The 20,814-nt window shown below is 37.7% G+C and overlaps 1 protein-coding gene across 1 annotated transcript; it reads right to left on the bottom strand.

Annotated features, from left to right (window-relative positions):
- Nucleotides 1-505: 505 nt before the first annotated feature.
- LOC306866087 (scaffold protein ILK) lies at nucleotides 506-20,505 on the bottom strand. Its single transcript, XM_079411095.1, has 13 exons — nucleotides 20,329-20,505; nucleotides 17,003-17,283; nucleotides 8,020-8,185; nucleotides 7,664-7,759; nucleotides 6,727-6,823; nucleotides 6,504-6,587; nucleotides 6,250-6,335; nucleotides 6,055-6,164; nucleotides 4,688-4,815; nucleotides 4,374-4,495; nucleotides 3,546-3,645; nucleotides 3,027-3,157; nucleotides 506-2,140 (listed from the first exon to the last, which is right to left on the bottom strand). The coding sequence occupies exons 2-13, from the start codon at nucleotides 17,089-17,091 to the stop codon at nucleotides 1,991-1,993; spliced, it is 1,359 nt and encodes a 452-aa protein (XP_079267221.1). The 5' UTR covers nucleotides 17,092-17,283; nucleotides 20,329-20,505; the 3' UTR covers nucleotides 506-1,990.
- Between the last annotated feature and the right edge of the window lie 309 nt (nucleotides 20,506-20,814).

Genomic DNA, 20,814 nt, shown 5'->3' with positions numbered 1-20,814 from the left:
AATGTTTTTTGAGCAGCAAATTATAATATTAGAATGATTTCTGAAGGATCATGTGACTGGAGTAATGATGCTGAAAATTCAGCTTTGAAATCACAGGAATAAATTACATAAAACATATATAAAAATATATTCAAATAGAAAGCCATTTACTATTGAAATGTTGTTGTATGCATTTGTTAATTTTATTTAATTTCTGTATTTTCTGAAATGGGTGTGTATAGAGTATTTACAGAGTGTTAACTTTGTTTTAGTTACTTTTTCTTATTTGTAAGTCGCTTTGGATAAAAGCGTCTGCTAAATGACAAAGTAAAAGTAAGAAAGCAGTTATTTTAAATGGTAAAAATATTTCACAATATTACTGCTTTTGCTGTATTTTGGATTAAATAAATGCAGGCAGAAGAGAATTCTTTAAAAAACATTAAAATCTTACTATTCAAAAACTATATATAAACATAAAATATATGTTTTTGTGCTATTAATGACTCGGAATAATTATACAAAAATTATACAAATGTTTTAGAAAGTGTTTTATTTAGAAGTAGCTTATAGCATATCATAATCACAACACATTGTTGTCACTGCTTGATATTAATTCATGTCAACAACCCAAAAATGTATTTTCTGATTGATAAATTAACACAGATTGAAGCATTTAGCATGGCCAAAACATTTAATTTGTTCTCATTTTCCTTTAGTAAACTTTAGTTATCATGAATAAAATATAAACCGCTCCAAAATAAAGAATAAAGAAAAGCCATAGTTTCATTAAAAACCTCACAAGGTAAGAACACAGTGAGCATAAGTTAGATAATCAGTCTGTTTTTCCATTATTATCACTGTTTGCTTTTCAAAACATAAAGAAACACTGAAAAAAACCCAAAAACATTTATGCATGTCAAGTATGCTTGTTTTCACCTCTTGGTTTCCTATTGGTTTCCTCTGAAAAGAGGAAAAAAGTGAAAGCATAACAAGGAAGTAAATAGATGTAGTGTTTAGAAAAGCAAAAAAATAAAAGGCACTCATGGGCTGCCCATGAAAAAACACTTATATATGTATACAGTATAAAAATCTCTCAGATATCTCTTAGACATAACATGCTTAACATGTACAATGCAATTTAGTATACAGGAGCATCAGGAGTGTTAGTTACATAACAGAGGACGCAATCATGCAATTGTATGGATCAAGTAAAAATATGTTGATTTCTGATGCAAGGATAAAAGACATAACCCATGATGCATATGGCGAAAGAGTTCTTACATTTGATGTGACGTAAATGGCTCTTCTTTTGAACATATGGTACCTTAACTTAACATGTTTTTTTATAATATGTATCTCCCTGCTATGAGAGGAACAGTACAATCATGATATTATGGGCACTTCATATTTTGGTTACTTGTTACATGATTAAGGCATAAAATTGGCATTAGCTATTGTATTATTGCACTGTTTTTTTGCTTTGTTTTGTTTTTTAACAAATCTCAGGCAAACTTGACCTATCTGACTTTTGTTATCAGGGACAATTCTAAGAAAACACACAATGAAAAACAATGGCACAATGTTTTAAATACTAACAGCGGTTGTTGCATACGCATTTGCAAACTGTTTTGATGAAATGATCTGTGACGTTGTTTTAAAAGCGAGTGAGCAAAAGGATGCATGAAATGTGGGAGTGGTTAGTTGAAAACTGATTTTACTGTACATTCACTGGGTCCAACGACTGTTGCTGCCACCACTTCCTGTTTAATGGCTGTAGAAAAGAGGTCTTAAGAGAAGTGTTGTACTGTAAACACTCGAACACGAAAAGGATTATTCAATGATTGCATATAAGAATATAGGCGATAGCATTTAAAAATGTTCGACAGGGCTTCCACAAAGCGTTTTTTTTTTCTTTAGCAGAGGGCTACAGTGACAGAGCACTTTGGTGAGTGGTGAATTTTAAGGCAATACTGTCAACTCAGTGTTTGCGGCGTCATCCAGCAGGGCTGTTTCATTTGTCTTGCATCTTCTCTAGGATGGGTACGATCATGTCGAATTTGGGCCTCTTGGCAGGATCCTCGTTCATGCAGATTTTCATTAGCTTGCAAATGTGGGGGGAAATGCCCGGCGGGATGGTGGGCCGCAATCCCTCTAGTGCCACCTAATGAAGAGAGAAGGAATAGCCAGGGTCAGAAATGAATTTTTCCAAGAAAGGAACGAGTTTGTTTCTTTATGTGAACAGATTTGGAGAAATTTAGCATTACATCACTTGCTCGCCAATGGATTCTCTGCAGTGAATGGGTGCCGTCAAAATGAGAGTCCAAACAGCTGATAAAAACGTCATAATAATCTACAAGTAATCCACATGACTCCAGTTCATCAATTAATGTCTTACAAACTGAAAAGCTGCATGTTTATAACAGATAAATTCATAATTAAAGCATTTCTTTGTAACAACTTGCCAAAATAGTCCATAATCAATAAAAACACTTCTTCCCGTAAAAACAGTCCATCCCCTGTTGTCATCTCACATCAAAATATATCATAATATATTTGTTGACCTTTGTTTAGAAATGTTTTTGACTGTTTTCGCTTGTAGATAGCGTTTGATCATATTTCTCTCCTGATTCAGACGAGATCACATTTCACTGGAGAAAACAATATTATGAACTCATTTGAAGCGAAAAACGTCTAGATGGTTTTGTTTCTTACAAACATGCAGCTTTCACTTCACAAGACATTTACTGATGGACTGGAGTCATGTGGATTACTTGAGGATTATTGTGATGCTTTTATCAGCTGTTTGGACTCTCATTCTGACGGCATCCATTCACTGCAGAGGATCCACTGGTGAGCAAGTGATCTAATGCAAAATTTCTCCAAGTCTGTTCCAATGAAGAAACAAACTCATCTACATCTTGGGTCGAGGGTTAATATATTTGTGTTTATTTTGGCATTTTTGTTTATTTGGGCTGCATTTTTACTCCAAAATTTTTTGTTTCATTTTGGTTCGGCTCTTGCTTTCCAAAGTCATAGAATCATCTCACCTTCATGCCAATCTCCATGTTTGAGAGGTCAGCGAAGGGCACCTCTCTGGTGACAAGCTCCCAGAGCAACACTGCAAAACTCCACATGTCCGCAGAGCGCCGGTTAATCTCCTCTGGCTTCTTCTGCAGGGCTGAGAAGAAATAAGATATCAGTGAATCAAAATTTCCTGTTTGAGGTGCGGTCACATCTACCACGGTTCTGCAAATTTCTGCCGGTAAAATACAGTCATTTCAAAAGGAATTCATGCGATTGTGAATTTTCCCATGCAGATTTCACAATGGGTTCACGCTGATCATGCAAATTTGCTGCACTGCCCAACAGAAAACTGCTTGGCTTGAATGTGACTTTTGTGTGAGCTATGCTTCATATATTGCTACACTACAGATAATAGACATTGAAACTTTGCCTGAGAAGATTCGTAGAAATTTTGCTAATGTGACCGTATCTTAGACAAATAAAGAGAATAAAATAAAATCTTCTTGAAGTTTGAATCAGTAAGTGAAGGAAAGGAACAGTACCTTCAGGTGCCACCCATGCAGGAGAGTACATCCTGCCAGGACACTGGAAGGAGAACTTCACATCTGCCATGCTTATCCTGGCCGTCATATCTTCATCAATCTGATGTCAATGAATCAATGAGAACAGATTCATTAGGACGCGTGAGCATGAAATAGTCGATTAGGGTAAGCTCAGGTTTTGCTGCCTCAGTCAGTTGATTGTGTGTAATGTGACAGTACAGCTATTAGTAGTTGGAGAAGTTGTTTGGTTGAGGCTTTGTGCTTTAAACTGATACCTACTGACTTTCCATATGGACTTTCCTTAAAGGGATAGTAAAAAATGTCCTTTGTGTTTGGCAGAACAAAGAAATTCATACAGGTTTGGAACTACTTGAGGGTGAGTTAATGATGACAGAATTTAAATTTTTGGGTGAACTATCCCTTTAAGAGGCAGGGAGAAATCCACTACCAAAGAATGCACTTTCACCGCATTACTCCACAATGTGAAACTCTGAACTTGTGGTGGGATGCACAGAAACTTCACACAGAGAACACAGAGAACTGAGACCATTTATAATAGTTCCTGTTCACAGTGGTCTATCTGCTGAGACTACATTTATGGAGTGCAAGTTTCACTGAATCAGTTCCACGTACCATGACAGCAAATAAACAAACAGTGAAAGTGTATTTTGCAATCACCGGTTAACCCTGAGTATGGAAATTAATCTACAGCTAGGTTTGTAATTACACATCTTCATGTTCTCTTGTAGAACAGGAATAGACAATCTAGAAAACCCCAAAGTTGTAGAAACCAAGATTAACAGGAAACATCTGCTTTAAGTTCCTCACCATGACGCTCTTGCTGTTGAGATAATGCCGAGGGATCATGGGCTCCAGTGTGTGCAGGAAAGCCATTCCACAAGCTATATCCAAAGCAAACTTCACCGCTTGCGTCTGATCCACAACAAAGTCTAGATGGACAAGAGAATGATAATGATACAGGAGAAGGATTGAGTGGGTTTAACTTAAATTTAAGAATTAAAGACTGTCCAGAATTTAAAAAGCACTTAATCATATTTCTAACTTTATTAAACATTCATTAACATTCAAATGAAGCTGACAAACACCAAATGGTCTGTGTGAGACAGTAATGTTTTACTTACTGGTTCCCTCGTGAAGCACATTGTAGAGCGAGCCATAGGGCATCCAGTGTGTAATTATGATTGGATGAGGGGCGGGTGGAAACTGACACGCCCCCAACACGGGCAGCACATTTGGATGGGAGAAAATTCTACAACAGGGGAAACACCAAGGTGGAGAGGGACACATGAACAGACAGAAACAACGGACCACTATCACAATGAAGATAGTTTTACAGATTTGGAACAGTGTTATTTTAGTATCAGTGTAATTAAAACTACTATTATAGTTTTTATTACTATTTTGAATTCGTTTTCAACGTTATATTTTCCATTTTTATTTACATTTTAGTTCACTTTAGTCACTTTTATTAGTCTATAGATTTACATTTATTTTAGTTATTTCTGTACATAAAGTTAAAATGAAAATGAGAAATATTTTGTATGCAGATAGCTGAAATACAATAAGTATTGAAGACAATAATAAATTAAATTTTCTTTTATATTTTTGTTTCAGTTCGGTATGGATTTAGGGCACATCACTCTACGGAGACAGCTAATTTTTATTTTGTTGAACAAATTAAATCCAGTTTTGATAGGGGAGGTGTTGTTGATGCTGTCTTGATTTATCTAAATTATCAAAGTTAAATTTTTTTTACTAATATGGTAACTCGGATGGAATCGTACTTAAATTTAAGGAAACAATGTAGAAGAATTATTGATGCATGCTCACCACTTCTTGACTGTAATATTGGAGTACCCCAAGGGTCGATTCTTGGACCAATTTTGTTTAGTCTATATATTAATGATCTGCTCAGTTTGTTCAGAGGTCCAGGTTTAGATGTATGCAAATGATACAGTTGTTTATACTTATGTAAGACAAAAGAACAAGCTGCTATCAAAGTTACTGCTGCATTAAACAAAGTCTCAGATTGGCTATGTCACTCTTTCCTTACTGTTAATGTAAGTAAAACTGTGGGAATGTATTTTTTGATTAAGAGAGTCGATTAGCGTTGTCCAGATATTAGTCAAAAGAGAGGTAGTAAATATTATTGATCATTTAAATATTTGGGTATGATTATGGAAGTGCTAGAGAAAACCTGATAATCTTCAGGAATATTAGGCACCAGTCATACAATAATTCTCCCACATTTATCCTATAGTGCTACAAGTTGGTCCCAAACAAGTATAACCACGTTACAACCATTATATAGTATTTATAAACAAGCTGTGAAAATTTTAGCTGAGAAGCAAAGGAGTTGTCATCACTGCATTATTACTAAATATTAAAAATGCACGGTCCCTGGTAAATAAATATTTGGAACAACATTCTTGAGCAAACTGTCTGTTTAACTGTGTATTCTGGCCAAACTGGACTGGAGGTTCATCACCTTAGTTTAGGGTACTCCTCATTAAAGTCACGGCTCTTTCTAGTAGTCCAATCCCGCATATGAAGCATCTTGACCACAATCTCTGTGCCCTGCCAACGTCCTTGCCACAGCTGCCAGTGATAGAGCAGAGACATCAGTGCTTCTATAAATACTCGGAGACATGGTTAGCTGTTGTGATTTGGTAAATGAGCTCACCTCCCCAGAGTGGTTCTCGTTGATCTTGGCCAGCATGGAGAGCTGCTTATAATCTATGCCAGCATGTTTGTTTAGTGTGCCGTTACCTGAAGGCATCATGTGAAAAATATACAACAATCAAACCTGGGTTATGGATAATTCATATAATTTTATAAGGCAATCTATAGTTATGCTGAATGACAATAAAATGCTTGTTTGCCAAAGCATCTACGTTATGAATGTAAATGAGAATCAGATGTTCTGAGGGTGCTTACGTGGTCGCGTTCGAGTGGTTCCCTTCCAGAAAGTGTCCTTGAAAGGAACTTTGGTTAGGCTTTGTCCCTGTTTCTCCGCCAGCTCTGATTCATAAACACAACAGAATTATTAGGCAGGGGAACATATAACAGAAACAGAGGCTTCACAATGTTAGCAAACAGCCTTTCCAACAAATCTTCTGCTGACGTCACATTTGCTACATTATTAAAGAAGAGAGTTTACCTTTCAGATTTGCAGCAAGCTGTGGTTTGGCCTTGTCCAGTGGAGTTTCTCCATACTTGTTGCAGATGCTCACCTGAGCCCCATTATTTATCAGATCCTGGAAAGAATATGAATGATAACATTTGGTATGATTAAAATGACATTGTTTAAACATTTTCAAAAGTAATTCTGCTCAAATGTTATAGGAAGAAAGACAACATAGTGGTTGCCCTTTTTGATCAGTGTTATTATTTATAGACTAGTTTACTTTTTTTAGTTCATTTTTATTTTTTATTTGTATATTTTCAAGATTCCATTTTAATTTTAGTAATTAAAGTTTTAGTCATTTTGTTTGCATTTGTAATTTCTATTCATTTTTTTATATTTCTATTTAATATTTACACATTTCATTTTCAGTTATAGTAACATTAGTACTTAATTTTTATTTATTTTTTAATCTAATATTTGTATTTTATTTTGATATTTCAGCTTTATTTAAATTAACAAAAGCAATTTTAATAGTTTTATTCTTAGTTAACGATAACAATACAGTTATTTATACAATAAAAATAAATTGGAACTACTGAGCTTCAAAAATGATGTAAATAAAAATGACTGATTAATAAGAAATATATTCCTATATTCCAAATCTTCTGAAAACGTACTAAAGCTTCTTGTGAGGAACAGACCAAAATTCAATCTTCTGTTTATGGTAAAGACATTTGGCAAAATATCTTTGCTGCACAAAAGAAAGAAAATCAATTTATGTATTTTCCTCATACAGCACCATCGTATGGATTCAGAAGACTTAAGAAAAATATACTGCACGAGAACCACTTCTACGATAATGTTTGGTGTTTGAAAGCTCTTGTCCCCATTTATTATAACTGCAAGGAAAACAGCATTCACACAACCCAGAGTTTCTCATTTTTCCCAGCAGAGGGAGCTTCAAACTAACCTCTGCCACCAGGTTGTGAGCCCAGAAGCAGGCGTAATGGAGAGGGGTGTTGCCATGCTCGTTTGCCGCATTGGTATCTGCTTTACACTGGATCAGCTAGACAACACAAACCACAACATAATTTAGTATCCAAAAAAGCAAACACAAAAACATCCATTCAAAATCTGTTATAAAGAATTAAAAGTGATAAAATAGACCCTGTCAGTTTCTTATTCCTTCTTGAGTGTTTGTGATTATTTATAACTGCTGTTTGCAGCTGTGTGTTTGTTTACACCTTTCCGTTGTGGTCACTGTGGTTGTTCAGGTGCAGTTGTGTGTGTGTTTGAGAGCGTTTATCCGCTATGATCTGTTCACACCTTGGCCAGAATGTCACGGTGGCCGTGGCTTGCTGCCAGGTGCAGGGGTGTGTCGTCGCCGCGGTTCATGACATTGATGCGAGCCCCTCTCATAATGAGCATATCCACGACACCTGAACGACCCTCACGGCACGCCCAGTGCAACGGACTGAACCCATGATCATCCCTGCAAGAAACAAACACACGCCAGCATATTTTATATGAGTCAGTCATAATTATCACAAGAATACTTAGTAAAGTATAAACTATTCATATATATATATATATATATATATATATATATATATATATATACACACACATAAATAAATAAACTAATTATTAAAGGCCTAAATTCATTTTATTTTTTTATTTAATTTAATTTAAAATGTAGTTTAATTTAATAACTGGCTTAAAAAAGATGGAAATTTCATATGCAATTCAATTGTATTAATCCTAAATTTAGGCATGTTTGGAAATACTGATAGAAGCTTTTTTTTTTTTTGGTGGAGTGTCCCTTTAAATCAAGGCACATTTTTTTTGACGCAGTGGTTGGCGGTAAACTGTCTCCAGTCAGGCTAGTGATCCTGCTCTCAGCTGTCTGTCTCCAGCCAGTTAAATATAAACAGCCGTTAACTGGCCCTTTCCTCCAGATTATGTATATCCCCCTACCCCCGTCTGTTTGAGTCTGAGATCCGTTCTCAGGCCTTCCTATTTCCTTTTCAAAACCGCAGTAAAACTCGCACTTACAGTACTTCAGGTCAATGGTGACCCTAAAGTTACAATAACAACACTGTGATCAGATCAGAGCCTGTGCATTAGTGCTGCTACTGAGAGCACATGTGAATGAACCACATGGAGGTTTTACTATTAAACCACTGAACGCAACTGCTGAGAATGTGTTATAAATAAACAAAGCTGGTGCTCATCCCCAAAGTAATTACTTGTAAGCTTTTGTTTTCAATAATGAAATGTTTGTTGAATGGCTGGGAGTGTACAGGAAGTCTCTGGGTAAATAATCAGGCCAGTTGTGTGGCTAAACTTAGGGTAGCTGCTGAAACTACTCACAAGGTCCTGCCGGAACAGACCAGACCACACACATACACACTCTATCACACGCACACACACACTCTGAGTCAAATGGTGGGTTGAGCACATCTGAAGGGGTTAATGACAAAAACAATGAATAAAATATTAAGACAAATAAACAGGAAGTCCCCCTTCCTCAAATAAATGAAATCAAATTAGACAGTGAGTCCTGGGCTTCCCAATGGGAATTCCGGAATGTTCTTTATTTCTGGCCAAACTGCACATTTCAAGGAAGGAAGGAGGGGAAAAACAAAAGAGTGCAAGCAAGGCAAGGAAAGCGAAGAAACAAATTAGGAAAGAAAGCGGCAAAGAAAAGAAACTTAAAAGGAAGAAACTGGAAAAGACATGAAGCTAGAAAGGAAGAGGGAAAAAAAATTGGGGGAAAAAAGGATGGAGAACAGGAAAAACCATGAAAGAAAGACAGCTAGCAGGAAAAAATGGAAGTGGGAAAGAAAGGAGGAAAGAAAATGAGGCAAGGAATGAGAAGAAATAAAGAAAGAATTAAAGAAAGAAAAGGACATACATAAAAAGCAAAGAAAGGAAGAGTAACAGGAAGAAACCTGGGAAAGACTAAATAAAGATGGAAAAATAATCTTAAAAAGAAGAGGGATAAAACAGAAAAAGGAAGAAAGTGAAAAGGAAGGAAAAAGTGCAGAAAATGAAGATGGGTGAAAAAGTGTGAAAGAAAGAAAGAAAGGCAGCTGGAACAGAGGGAAAAAGGACGAATGCAGGAAAGGAAGTAAAGAAGGAATAGTATAAAAAAGAAACTGGGAAAGACAAGATGAAAGTTAGAAGGAAAGTAAGCTAAAAAGGATAAGAGATAATATGGGAAAAACAATAAGTGTGAAAGCAAGCAAGCAAGAAAGGAAGATGGGGAAGAAAGTTCCCAAAGAAAAGAAAAGAAAAAAGAAAAAAGGAAGAACATGGGAAACAAGGAAAGAAAGAAGGAACAGCATAAGGAAGAAACCTGGAGAAAAGTTGGAAAGAAAGGAAGCTAAAATGGAAGCAAAAACAGTGCAAGACAATAGGAAATTAACAAGAAAGAAAGCAAGTAGGAAGTGGGGAAAAAATGGAAAAAAAGCAGGACAACGAAGAAAGGAAAGCTATCTGTGGTCTCTTATCACATCACTCAGCTGTGCTCCGACACACAAATGAAGCAGCAGAGGGGCAGACTGTGGAAACACAGGAAATAATATTCCACGCTCTCTCTTCCACCGCTAGCGGCTCCCTCCCTTTGCCTGTGTGAGTGTGAGCGCTCGGGACAATTCATATCCAGTTAGTTTCTTTCTCTTGTCCTTGTAAGGACGTGAAGCACACGCTGTTAATCAGCACACACACACACAGCACACACACACACACAGCACACAGAGAGAGAGAAAGGAACGTTTACGCTAACAGACTTACAAACGTACAAAGACAGATTATGTAAACATTGATACTGGAGTCACAGCTGAAAGATTACGTCTTGAGCCTGCGGTTATACGATCAAAGGGTTGAAAAGCGCAGTTATTAAGAGCTTCCTCTGGCCAAAAAGCGTTCTGGGGTTGCATTCGACGATGATTTAAAAGTACAACTCCACATCGTAGTTCAGGTTTCTACCTTTTAGCAACAGTCTGGTTGAGTGAAAGCTCATACTGAATTAGATCATAAACCGCACATCAGTGAGGCACCACGGTCTAAAAACGTATCTGATCTAACAAGGTAGTGAAGTGGCCCAGAATGACGTATACGTGACAGGAAATGTAGCTGGAAAAGGTAAAATAATATCGTTGGTACCTTCTGATTCAAAATAGACATCAAAAAGGATGTAGGAGTGTTATATTTTTAGATAGTGCAGCTAAAAACAAGAAGTTAAAATACAGGAAGTATTTTAGTAGTAAATAATTCACTCTAAACACTAAATGCTCCTGATTGGCCTGAGCTTCAGACGCTTCAGTGTCTGTTTTAAAGCCACAGAGACAAACACAGCTGTAACCTAGCATTTAGTTTGCTTCAGTTTTCTGTTCTTCTACTATCATTAGCTGCTCTGAGTTCTGTCCAGACATCAAGAATGAAAAAAGCCACAAAGTGTGTCAGTTCCTCTTTGAGTCACAATTTGAGAGCAGACTTACAGTCAACTTAAATGGCATTTGCTATTAGAGAAGCACAAATGCAAAATCTGGGTGCTGATACGGAGATCCAATCTGCAAAACAACTTGATGATATAACACATAGTATTACAAACTGCACACAAGCACCATACAGTAGAAATGATAACTTGCAAGAGTACAGAATTGCACATAGAAAGTCTTTGGAAACACTTTTACTTTTATTGTTAACAATAAAGTTCCTTGTTTCACCATATTCTTTTCTACTCCAAGTAAAATGTATTATTGTATAAAAATATGTCAGACCAAACTTTACAACAATTTGAACATTTTATTGTCATTTAAAAACATCTATGAATTTACTTGTCAAACATAGGTGTATCTATCAAGCTTTAAGTTACTTTCTAAATACATGTTCATTTTAAAGAATGAATATCAAAATATCAATAAATGTAATTTTTCAAATTGTCATTTATCAACTGATGTTTTTTGAGCATTTTGCATATTAAAAGATTTACCAACATAAAAAAAAGAAAAATGCACTGTGTGAAACTGTCATGGTGGAGAGATTTTTATAAACTTTTATAACAGAATTTTAATTTTTGAGTGAACCATCCCTTAAAGAAAATAAATACGGCTTATTTTATTTTCAATGTCAAGGTTTGAACAATTAAAAATTCAATCATTTTCATGTTTAACATATAGAGAAAAGAAGATAAAATATAAGACAGGACAAAGTCCAGTTTGCTGACTGCCATGCTGTAATGCGAAGCATAAACAACGCCCGTGTATGTCTGCTATTTCCTGTCTCCTCCCACAAACACATAAGGGCATGACATCTCAAGCCATACTGAAACTCCTCATGGCCCTTCAGAAGAACCGAATCAAACAGCTACTCTTCTAATCAACCATTTCAAAGCATCAAAATCATTTTATTAGGCAAACCACAATAAGCAAAAGCGATAGGCGAATCCCTTAGCTTGAGTTTTTCTATTTCTGGAAAAGGAAAACACTTTGAGACGGGTGAGTAGGGAGGGAAAGCGAGAGAGAGAAGTGACAGAGAGGACTGGTATATGGCTCAAGTCAGCATGCTTTGGTTGGTGAGCTCATCATATGGAAACTATTCGTCCCAACCATTTCGTTTTCGCCCAGACCGTTCCCTCCTCCCCCTCTTCTGAGTCACAAATTAGACATGGACTCCAACTCACACTGGCCTGAATCCTTTCAGATCTGTAGAGAATCAACTGCTGTTTAGAGTAGGGAATACTAACATAAAATAAAATTGTGTATTGTCTTATTTTTGGGTTGTGTTCTAGTTGAGTTAGAGCGCCCCCCCCCCCCCCCCCCCCCCCCCCCTTACTGGAAGTTTCCTTTATCACATATTTTCAAAGTCACAACTTCAGCCATGTGAAGAGCACAGGAAATGCCTAGATAGCGATCTACATCAGATGCTTCAACGCTTCATCTAAACTAGCCGCTGCTTGTAATCTGCTGATTCTGTGCTGAATCGGCACCGACGAACCATTCATCTCTGATCCGTTCCTTTCAGGTTATAATTCTCGTGCCTGACAGCAAGAGAACGGGTCCAGATCAGATTCCTTACAAGTTCTTGGAGATCTACCTGGACGTTTTCCTCTCTTTTGTGCTTCCCAGCTGTTCTGGGATGTATTAGTGAGGGAAGGCAGGCCAAGGCTGTTTGTGAGAGGGAGCTTGGCAGAGGTGGAGGTATTTGAACAGTGTGCATGGATCTACTCTGTGTATGCTTTACACCATATAGGGCTAGAACTGGAATTCTGGTCTTCAACGTGTGGAATGCTTTCTGTTCAGTTTTTAAGAAACAGATGGGATACTTCAGTTCTTGCTTCTTTAAACCTAGGCTAACAATATTCAATTTCATAGAAGGGCTGCACAATATTAAAAAAGGAAGCCAAAAGGAAAAGTCAATAATAATGATCAATAATAAAATTCTATGCTATTTTGTTTAAATATTACACAAAAAACATTTAAAAATAAAATCTAAACGATTGGATTTTACTAAAATAAATAAATAAACAACATTTTAAATATATTAAAAATTAAAACTAAAAAAAATGAGAATTTAAGACAAAATTTGAAATGCTACAAGTGAATTTAGGCATTTCATTATTATAATGTACAGTATGAAAAATGGATATTCATATGAAAGTTTCTCAAATTTATATGAAATTTAAAAGTATTAGTTTAATAAATTATTAGTGATTTAAAGAAAATGAACTTTAAATGAGAGTAAGATGTGTAAAAATAGGGGAAATTGGCATTCACAAATAAATATCCAATATTGACAATTCTGATAAATAAATAATAATAATAAAAAAACTCTAGTATCAGTTGATGGCTGATATGGTGGCCATATATCTAAATATTTAACATATCTGATGCTACAATAACGCAATCATTGAACTGACCGCATTAGCATCCTATTTTAAGTTGTGGATACTCAATATATATGTACATTTCCTAAACCGTCTGTGAAAGTTCATTTAAATAAACAATTTTAATTAAGAAATATACTTAGCATTACACTTACATCTTACATTTACATTTATGCATTTAGCAGACGCTTTTATCCAAAGCGACTTACATTGCATTCAAGTTACAGTTTTTACATTTTATCAGCTCTTGCTTTCCCTGGGAATCGAACCCATGACCTTGGCGTTGCTAGCGCCATGCTCTATTATTTGAGCTACAGGAAAGCACAGCATCTTAGAGAAAAAAATAAATAAAAAATGGCGCCGCTGTGTTCGGACGGCGTCCAGGCCGCTCCGCTTAGATTTTGCTTTAATTTACTTTTTTACTTACATTTACTTTCTCTCGTTACACATTTCACGTCGGCACTGATCACCTATAACAAAGAAACACTTTTGGACATTGGAAACCGCTACACTAACACTTTAGCCACGAATGCAGCGTGGCCTCTGGAGATTCTTCGAAACGCGGAGATAAACAATAACCCCCCGAGGCGACGGATCAAGAAACACCGCGGGAAAAAGGGCTCACAGTCCTCCTCTTCCGAGCATTCTGCTCGCAAATGTCCAATCCTTGGAGAATAAGATGGACGATTTTAGAGCCAGGATTAGTTTCCAAGGGGACATAAGGGACTGTAATATCCTTTGTTTGTCAGAAACGATGCAGAGAGTAGTGACGCACTGGTCCTCCCACTCAGAGGTTATGTTGCAAGCGGCTCTTGATGACATCGACTGGGACATGTTCCGGGCAAGTTCTTCTGACGTCAGCGAGTTCGCGGATGTAGCATTAAGCTTTGTAAACATGCTCTCCGACGTGCAGTAAGATCCGCCAAACACCGATACAGAGAGAGAATTGAGTCTCATTTCCAGCTCAATGACTCTCGACGGATGTGACAGGGACTGAGGACCATCTGTGCCTTCGGAAACAAATCCTCCGCGGAGGTGAGAGCAGATCCGTTGCTGGCCGACGAGTTAAACATCTTCTACGGCCGCTTCGATTGCAACGGGGGCAGCGCGACTCTGCCATCCAGCACGTCAGGAAGCAGCAGGCAGAGCAGCGATGATCCTGTAATCACCGTGTCAGAGGATGAGGTTCGGAGGGCGCTAAAGAAAGTGAACGTCAGGAAAGCAGCCGGACCTGATGGGATAACCGGCCGTGTTCTGAGGTCCTGCGCTGATCAGCTCGCTGGTTTGTTCACTTCTATCTTTAATGAGTCCCTTGCTACCTCCGTGGTTCCCACCTCATTCAAAAAATCTGTCATTATCCCTGTGCCAAAGAACAATAAACCCTCTTGCCTGAATGACTATCGCCCAGTTGCCCTCACATCTATAGTCATGAAGGTTTTTGAGAGACTTGTAAAGAGCCACATTTGCTCCTCCATACCTGATACTTTGGACCCTCTTCAGTTTGCCTATCGCCCAAATAGATCCACTGACGATGCCATCGCTCACGTCCTCCACTCTTCCCTCACACACTTGGACAGCAACAATGGGAATTATGTAAGGCTGCTATTCATTGACTATAGCTCAGCTTTCAACACTATAGTCCCCATCAAGCTGGCTTCTAAACTCACAGACCTCGGCCTAAACTCCTCACTCTGTGACTAGATTCAAGACTTCCTGACCGGCAGACCTCAAGTGGTGGAAGTTGGCCAGTTCACCTCAAACTCCATCACCCTGAACGTAGGAGCCCTGTGGGTCCTGAGTCCCCTGCTCTACTCTCTCTACACGCATGACTGCGTGTCCTCTCACAGCTCCACATCTATTGTCAAATTCGCTGATGATACTGTGGTTCTGGGCCTCCTCTCCAACAATGATGAGACCGCATACTTGGATGAGGTAGAGAGACTCACATCATGGTGCCAGGACAACTGTCTCTCTCTGAATGTGAGCAAAACTAAAGAGCTGATCATGGACTTTAGGAAGAGACAGCAGCAGCCCTACACTCCTCTTATGATCAGTGGGACCCCTGTGGAGAGGGTAAGTAACTTCAAGTACCTCGGTGTAAATATCTCCGAGAACCTGACTTGGACTACACACATCCAAACACAGGTTAAGAAAGCCAGGCAAAGACCGTACCATCTGCGACAGCTGAGGAAATTCAGGGTCTCACCAACAATCCTGAAAACTTTCTATTCAGGGACCATAGAAAGTGTATTGACTCAGTGCATCTCAGTGTGGTATGGAAACAGCTCCAATCAGGACTGCAAAGCACTACAGAGAGCTGAGAGCTTAGCTGAGCGCATCTCAGGGTCTGCTCTACCCTCTCTGCAGGACATCTACCTCAAACGCTGCAAAAATAGAGCTGTCAAAATCATCAAGGACTCAAATCAGCCTGCTAACCGTCTATTCACTTTGCTTCCATCTGGTAAGCGCTTCCGTAGCCTGATGGCAAAAACTGAGAGATTTAGGAGGAGCTTCTTTCCCCAGGCCATCAGGCTCCTAAACTCTAACTCTGTGTAATAACATCACTTGACTCCATGTAAATATCACTATATCAATAAGCTATTCATAATTTTTCTCTACCTCATGTTGCTGCTATTTAAATACCCTGTACAACTTTTTTGCACATTCCTCTTTATTACTATTAAAGTCAACAACATACTGACCTGCACATTTATATTTTTTATCTTTTATTTTATTTTATTGTTTTATTTTTTCTACTTTTCTTTTTCTTAATATTTGTATTCTATATAATTGCACTGTCCTTGGAGCGGACATGACCTACATTTCACTGCTGGTTATACTCTGTATAATCGTGTATGTGACAAATAAAAAATCTTGAATCTTCTTGAATCTTAGCAATATGGCGGCATGTTTTGTATGGGTAAAAGATCTTGTTTTTTTCTGGTATAAAAACTTAAAACTAGTACTAGTAGAATTATACAATAATAATAATTTAATACTGAATCTCTTTAATACCGCAAAACCATCTGAAAAGCTGTGTATGCCACAACAAGCCAAATAACTGAATGATATCCACAACAGACGAAAAGTGATAAAATCTACCCTCATCGTCTTTCAGAATCACTGCTCCACTGTGCCCAGGGATTAGAAGACTGATAAAAGTGAGGGGTGAACTAAGGGACAAGACCTGACATTATATCCTCACAAACAGGACAGTTTCTGCACAATACATTTTGAATTTCCCAAAGTTTTTGGGGGCGTGGCCCCTACTGACAGCATCCATGTTCATCTTTAAATGAGAAAATAAGCTAACTGCTAAACCAAGACCACAAATAAGTGGTCTCTACAACCACACTGCAATCTACCTAATAACAGCTCTGTCTAAATTCATATTATGACTCATTTAAACACACTCACCCCTGGTTTAGGTCGTTCTCTGTGTTGTCCAACCAGAGGCGGACGGCTACCGCATTGCCTTCACGGCACTGAGTGAAGATGTCATCCATCTCTGCACCCTCTCTCCTCTCAAGCAACCCAAATTGTCTGTCCCCTACCAGGAGTGTCCTGGGAGAGGGGTCTGATGCTGCTGTACCCTAAAGATGACAGGCGAGGGTCTGACAGAACATCCAGCCACGGGAAGGGTGCGATGGGACAGTCTCTTCACAGCTACAGGGCAAGTGTCTGCTGTCTGCGCTGCACTGCAGAGAGACAAGAAGAAGGAAGCTCAGATGAGCTGTTTTGAACACTGCTTGCACAAAACATTCTGTCACAGTTCAAGTCACTAGGGAACAATAACTAAAACTCAAAAATAACAAGCAGCTTCAGGGAACACTTGACCAAAAATGAAAAGTTCAATGACATGATGCTCATTTATTTCGGTCTTGTCTATTCATTTATTCAAATAAATATTATTGCAATTTGTGCATACAACGACTTCAATACACTGCTTCTAACCTGATATTATTATAAAGAGAAAAAAAAACTTTATTAAAAAATTATATTATTGAATAGAAAAATAAATCCAAAAAAATGACATTATGAATTATATTTATGAATTTCTAATTCATTATATAATAGTAATAACTTTTTGCCTTTCTTTTTTGAAAGTACTGATTAAAATGTGTATATTCACATGTATTCTGTTTTAAAGAAAAACCACATGACATTCCTTACTAAAGTCATTAAATTAAATTACGTTTTTTAAAACCACATGAAACCAAATTAAATACCAAAGGACATTCCTAAAAAAAAAAAAAGCTTTTAATTTCTTTATAAAGGACACTCTTATTTGTCATTTTTTTTTGCTCCACAAAAGAACATGCATGTAATATTCAAGCCGCATAGGTTTAGAATAACATGAGAGAGAGTAAATAACAGAGTTGTCATTTTTGGATAAGCTATTCCTTTAATTCACCTCACAGGTTTAAGCAATGGGTTCAAATATTTGTTCATTAAATGCTGATAGGTGATGAATACCTGTGTAATCATACAAGCCTCTGCCTGTTATAACACACTTATCACTCCCTTCCTGAAGTCCAACACAACCCTCTGCCAAAAGAATGTGTTTCTTTAATACTCTGACATCACTCCAACTCTTTAATTAAGAGGTCTTCGCAAAGACCTGTTGTATTACGCTAATAAAACTACTTGTCTATTTTATTAGAGAATTAAAGAAAGGCTGTGTTATTAAAAAAAAAATTTAAAATATATCTAAAAACACTTAAGAAGCTATTTCTTATGTGAACTGTTATGCATTGTATATACTTTGCTGAGTGTGTTGAGAGATTTTGTACAAAAACAGAACAAATACAGTTAGAAAGGGAAACAAATGTGTTTGCTTAGAGAAAACGACAGATAAATTAGACAAGAGAGACAAAAGCAGGATGATATCGATTCTGTTAAATATGCAGTCAATCACAAAGGCACTCAGATGTAAACATGATAGTTAATACTCAGAGAAAGAGGGAAAGAATTAGACACACAGATGCAGTGTTTCCCCTAGGTTTATGGCTTTGGGGGGGCGGTTGTGGGGGCGGGGCGAAGTGTGGGGGGGTGTTCCGTTTTTTTTTTTTGGCATAAAAACATTCATTTAATTTATCTTTTAATTAATGAAAATTAAACAAATCTTATTTTTTGGGGAAAATAAAGGAGATCCAGATCCAACTCCTCCCACCTACCTAAACCTAAACCTACCCATTTCCACCCCCTGATCCCTAAACCCACCCCATCTCCACCCCTGAACTTACCAATCTCCACCCCCTAGATGTGGATCCAACCACGTCCCCTGGATGTTGTGGACTGCAGCGAGCCCTACTTGAACAAAACCGCGTGTCTGCGCCACACTTTAACACAGAGACACGCAGAAGTCATATTTAAATAGTCGTTTTGCGGCTTAATATTTACAAATACTAGTGGGATTGGGCTCACTTGTGTGTGCGCGTGCGTGCGTACGTTTGTATGTGTGTGTGTGTGTGCATCGGGGCGGAACATACAGAGCACGCGTGAATGTCATGTAACGTTAGAGACAGAAATAACATGCCGTCATGTAAATAAGACAAATAACGTAAGGCTATTTAGTTTGGTGGGAGGGCGGGCCACCCTCCTAAGATAATGGCAGGGGAAACACTGCAGACGGTTATTTTTAACAGATAACAGGTAGATGTCAGACAAATTTTGTTTAAACCGACAGACAACCAGATGATAGACAAAATGATAGACAGACAGGTGGACAGATTTAAACAAGCAAACAGTTAGAAAGGTATGTTTTGAAAGAGAGAGAAGTAAGTTCACATAGAATGGGATAGATAGATAGATAGATAGATAGATAGATAGATAGATAGATAGATGTTCAAAGAGAAAGAGATTCACATTTCTTTAAGAAGACCGATAGAAAGCAAGACAGGCAGGTCAAGAAACAGACAGACAGACAGACAAATAGACAGACAGATAGATAGATAGACAGATAGGCAGACCGATAGACCGATGGATGGATGGATGGATAGACGGATGGATAGACCGACAGACCGACAGACAGACAGACAGACGTGTTCAAATATACAAATAGACATGTATGTTCAAACAGAAGGAGACGAGCATTTGTTCAAGAAGACTGACAGAAAGCAAGAAAGGCAGGTCAAGACAGACAGACAGACAGACAGACAGACAGACAGACAGACAGACAGACAGACAGACAGATAGATAGATAGATAGATAGATAGATAGATAGATGTTATAAAACACAGAAAGGTATTTGCAGCAGACAGACAGACAGACAGACAGACAGACAGACAGATAGACAGATAGATAGATAGATAGATAGATAGATAGATAGATAGATAGATAGATAGATAGATAGATAGATAGATAGATGTTATAAAACACAGAAAGGTATTTGCAGCAGACAGACAGATATACAGACAGACAGGCTCTCTCAGTTAGAGTGACATTAGCCGCGCAGCTAACAGACACTTCAATCAAAGAGTGACTAAAGACTCTTAACTATGAGTGAACCAAAAGAAAAAAGCATACGGTTTGAATTATACTTTACCTAAACATGCTCAATAAAATGACTTTTTGACTCCACACTTTATTTATGGCTATACAACAACAGTAGTTTTATAGTGTTGTGAGCTAGTGCGCTAATGCTGCTAGCAGTCATATACGCCCACAGTCACTGAACTTACACGATCAACACTCGATTCATGCTTCCCTCACACTCAACCGATCACAACAACCATCATTACCTGTTTATAAGGCCGCTTTTAGCTGGAGTGGACCAACGGTGATGACTGGGACAGTCCGGACAGAAACTCTTCCAGCGTCCACACCCAACTAGAGCCCGAGTCTGAGACCTCCTCCCCACCGACAGACACACACTCACTCCCCGCTGATCACGCCTCTGCAGCGCCTCCGGCTGGAGAGCGAGGAAAACAAGAGCCTCGGGACACGATTTGCTCTATTTCAAAAATTGTGCCTGGGGTTATGAATATTCCTTAATGTACATGAATTTACCAAAAATCATCCCAAACAATAAATATGCATGGTCCTTTCCTTTCGTTGCTGTTACATCAGTATTAGAGCCAAATACATGTCTGCTGTTCTACCACACATATAAAATGCAAGTTATTACAATTAAAATAGTATTAGTCACTTGCCATAAATTTTTTTATAAAATAAATATATATAAATAAATAACATCTACAGATTCTGAAAAATACTATTTAATTTAA

This window comes from Barbus barbus (genome assembly GCF_936440315.1).
Source record: "Barbus barbus genome assembly, chromosome: 47".
NCBI classification, from domain to species: Eukaryota; Metazoa; Chordata; class Actinopteri; order Cypriniformes; family Cyprinidae; genus Barbus; species Barbus barbus.
Note: the sequence above shows the minus strand (reverse complement) of the source record. Positions and strands in the feature narration are given on the sequence as shown.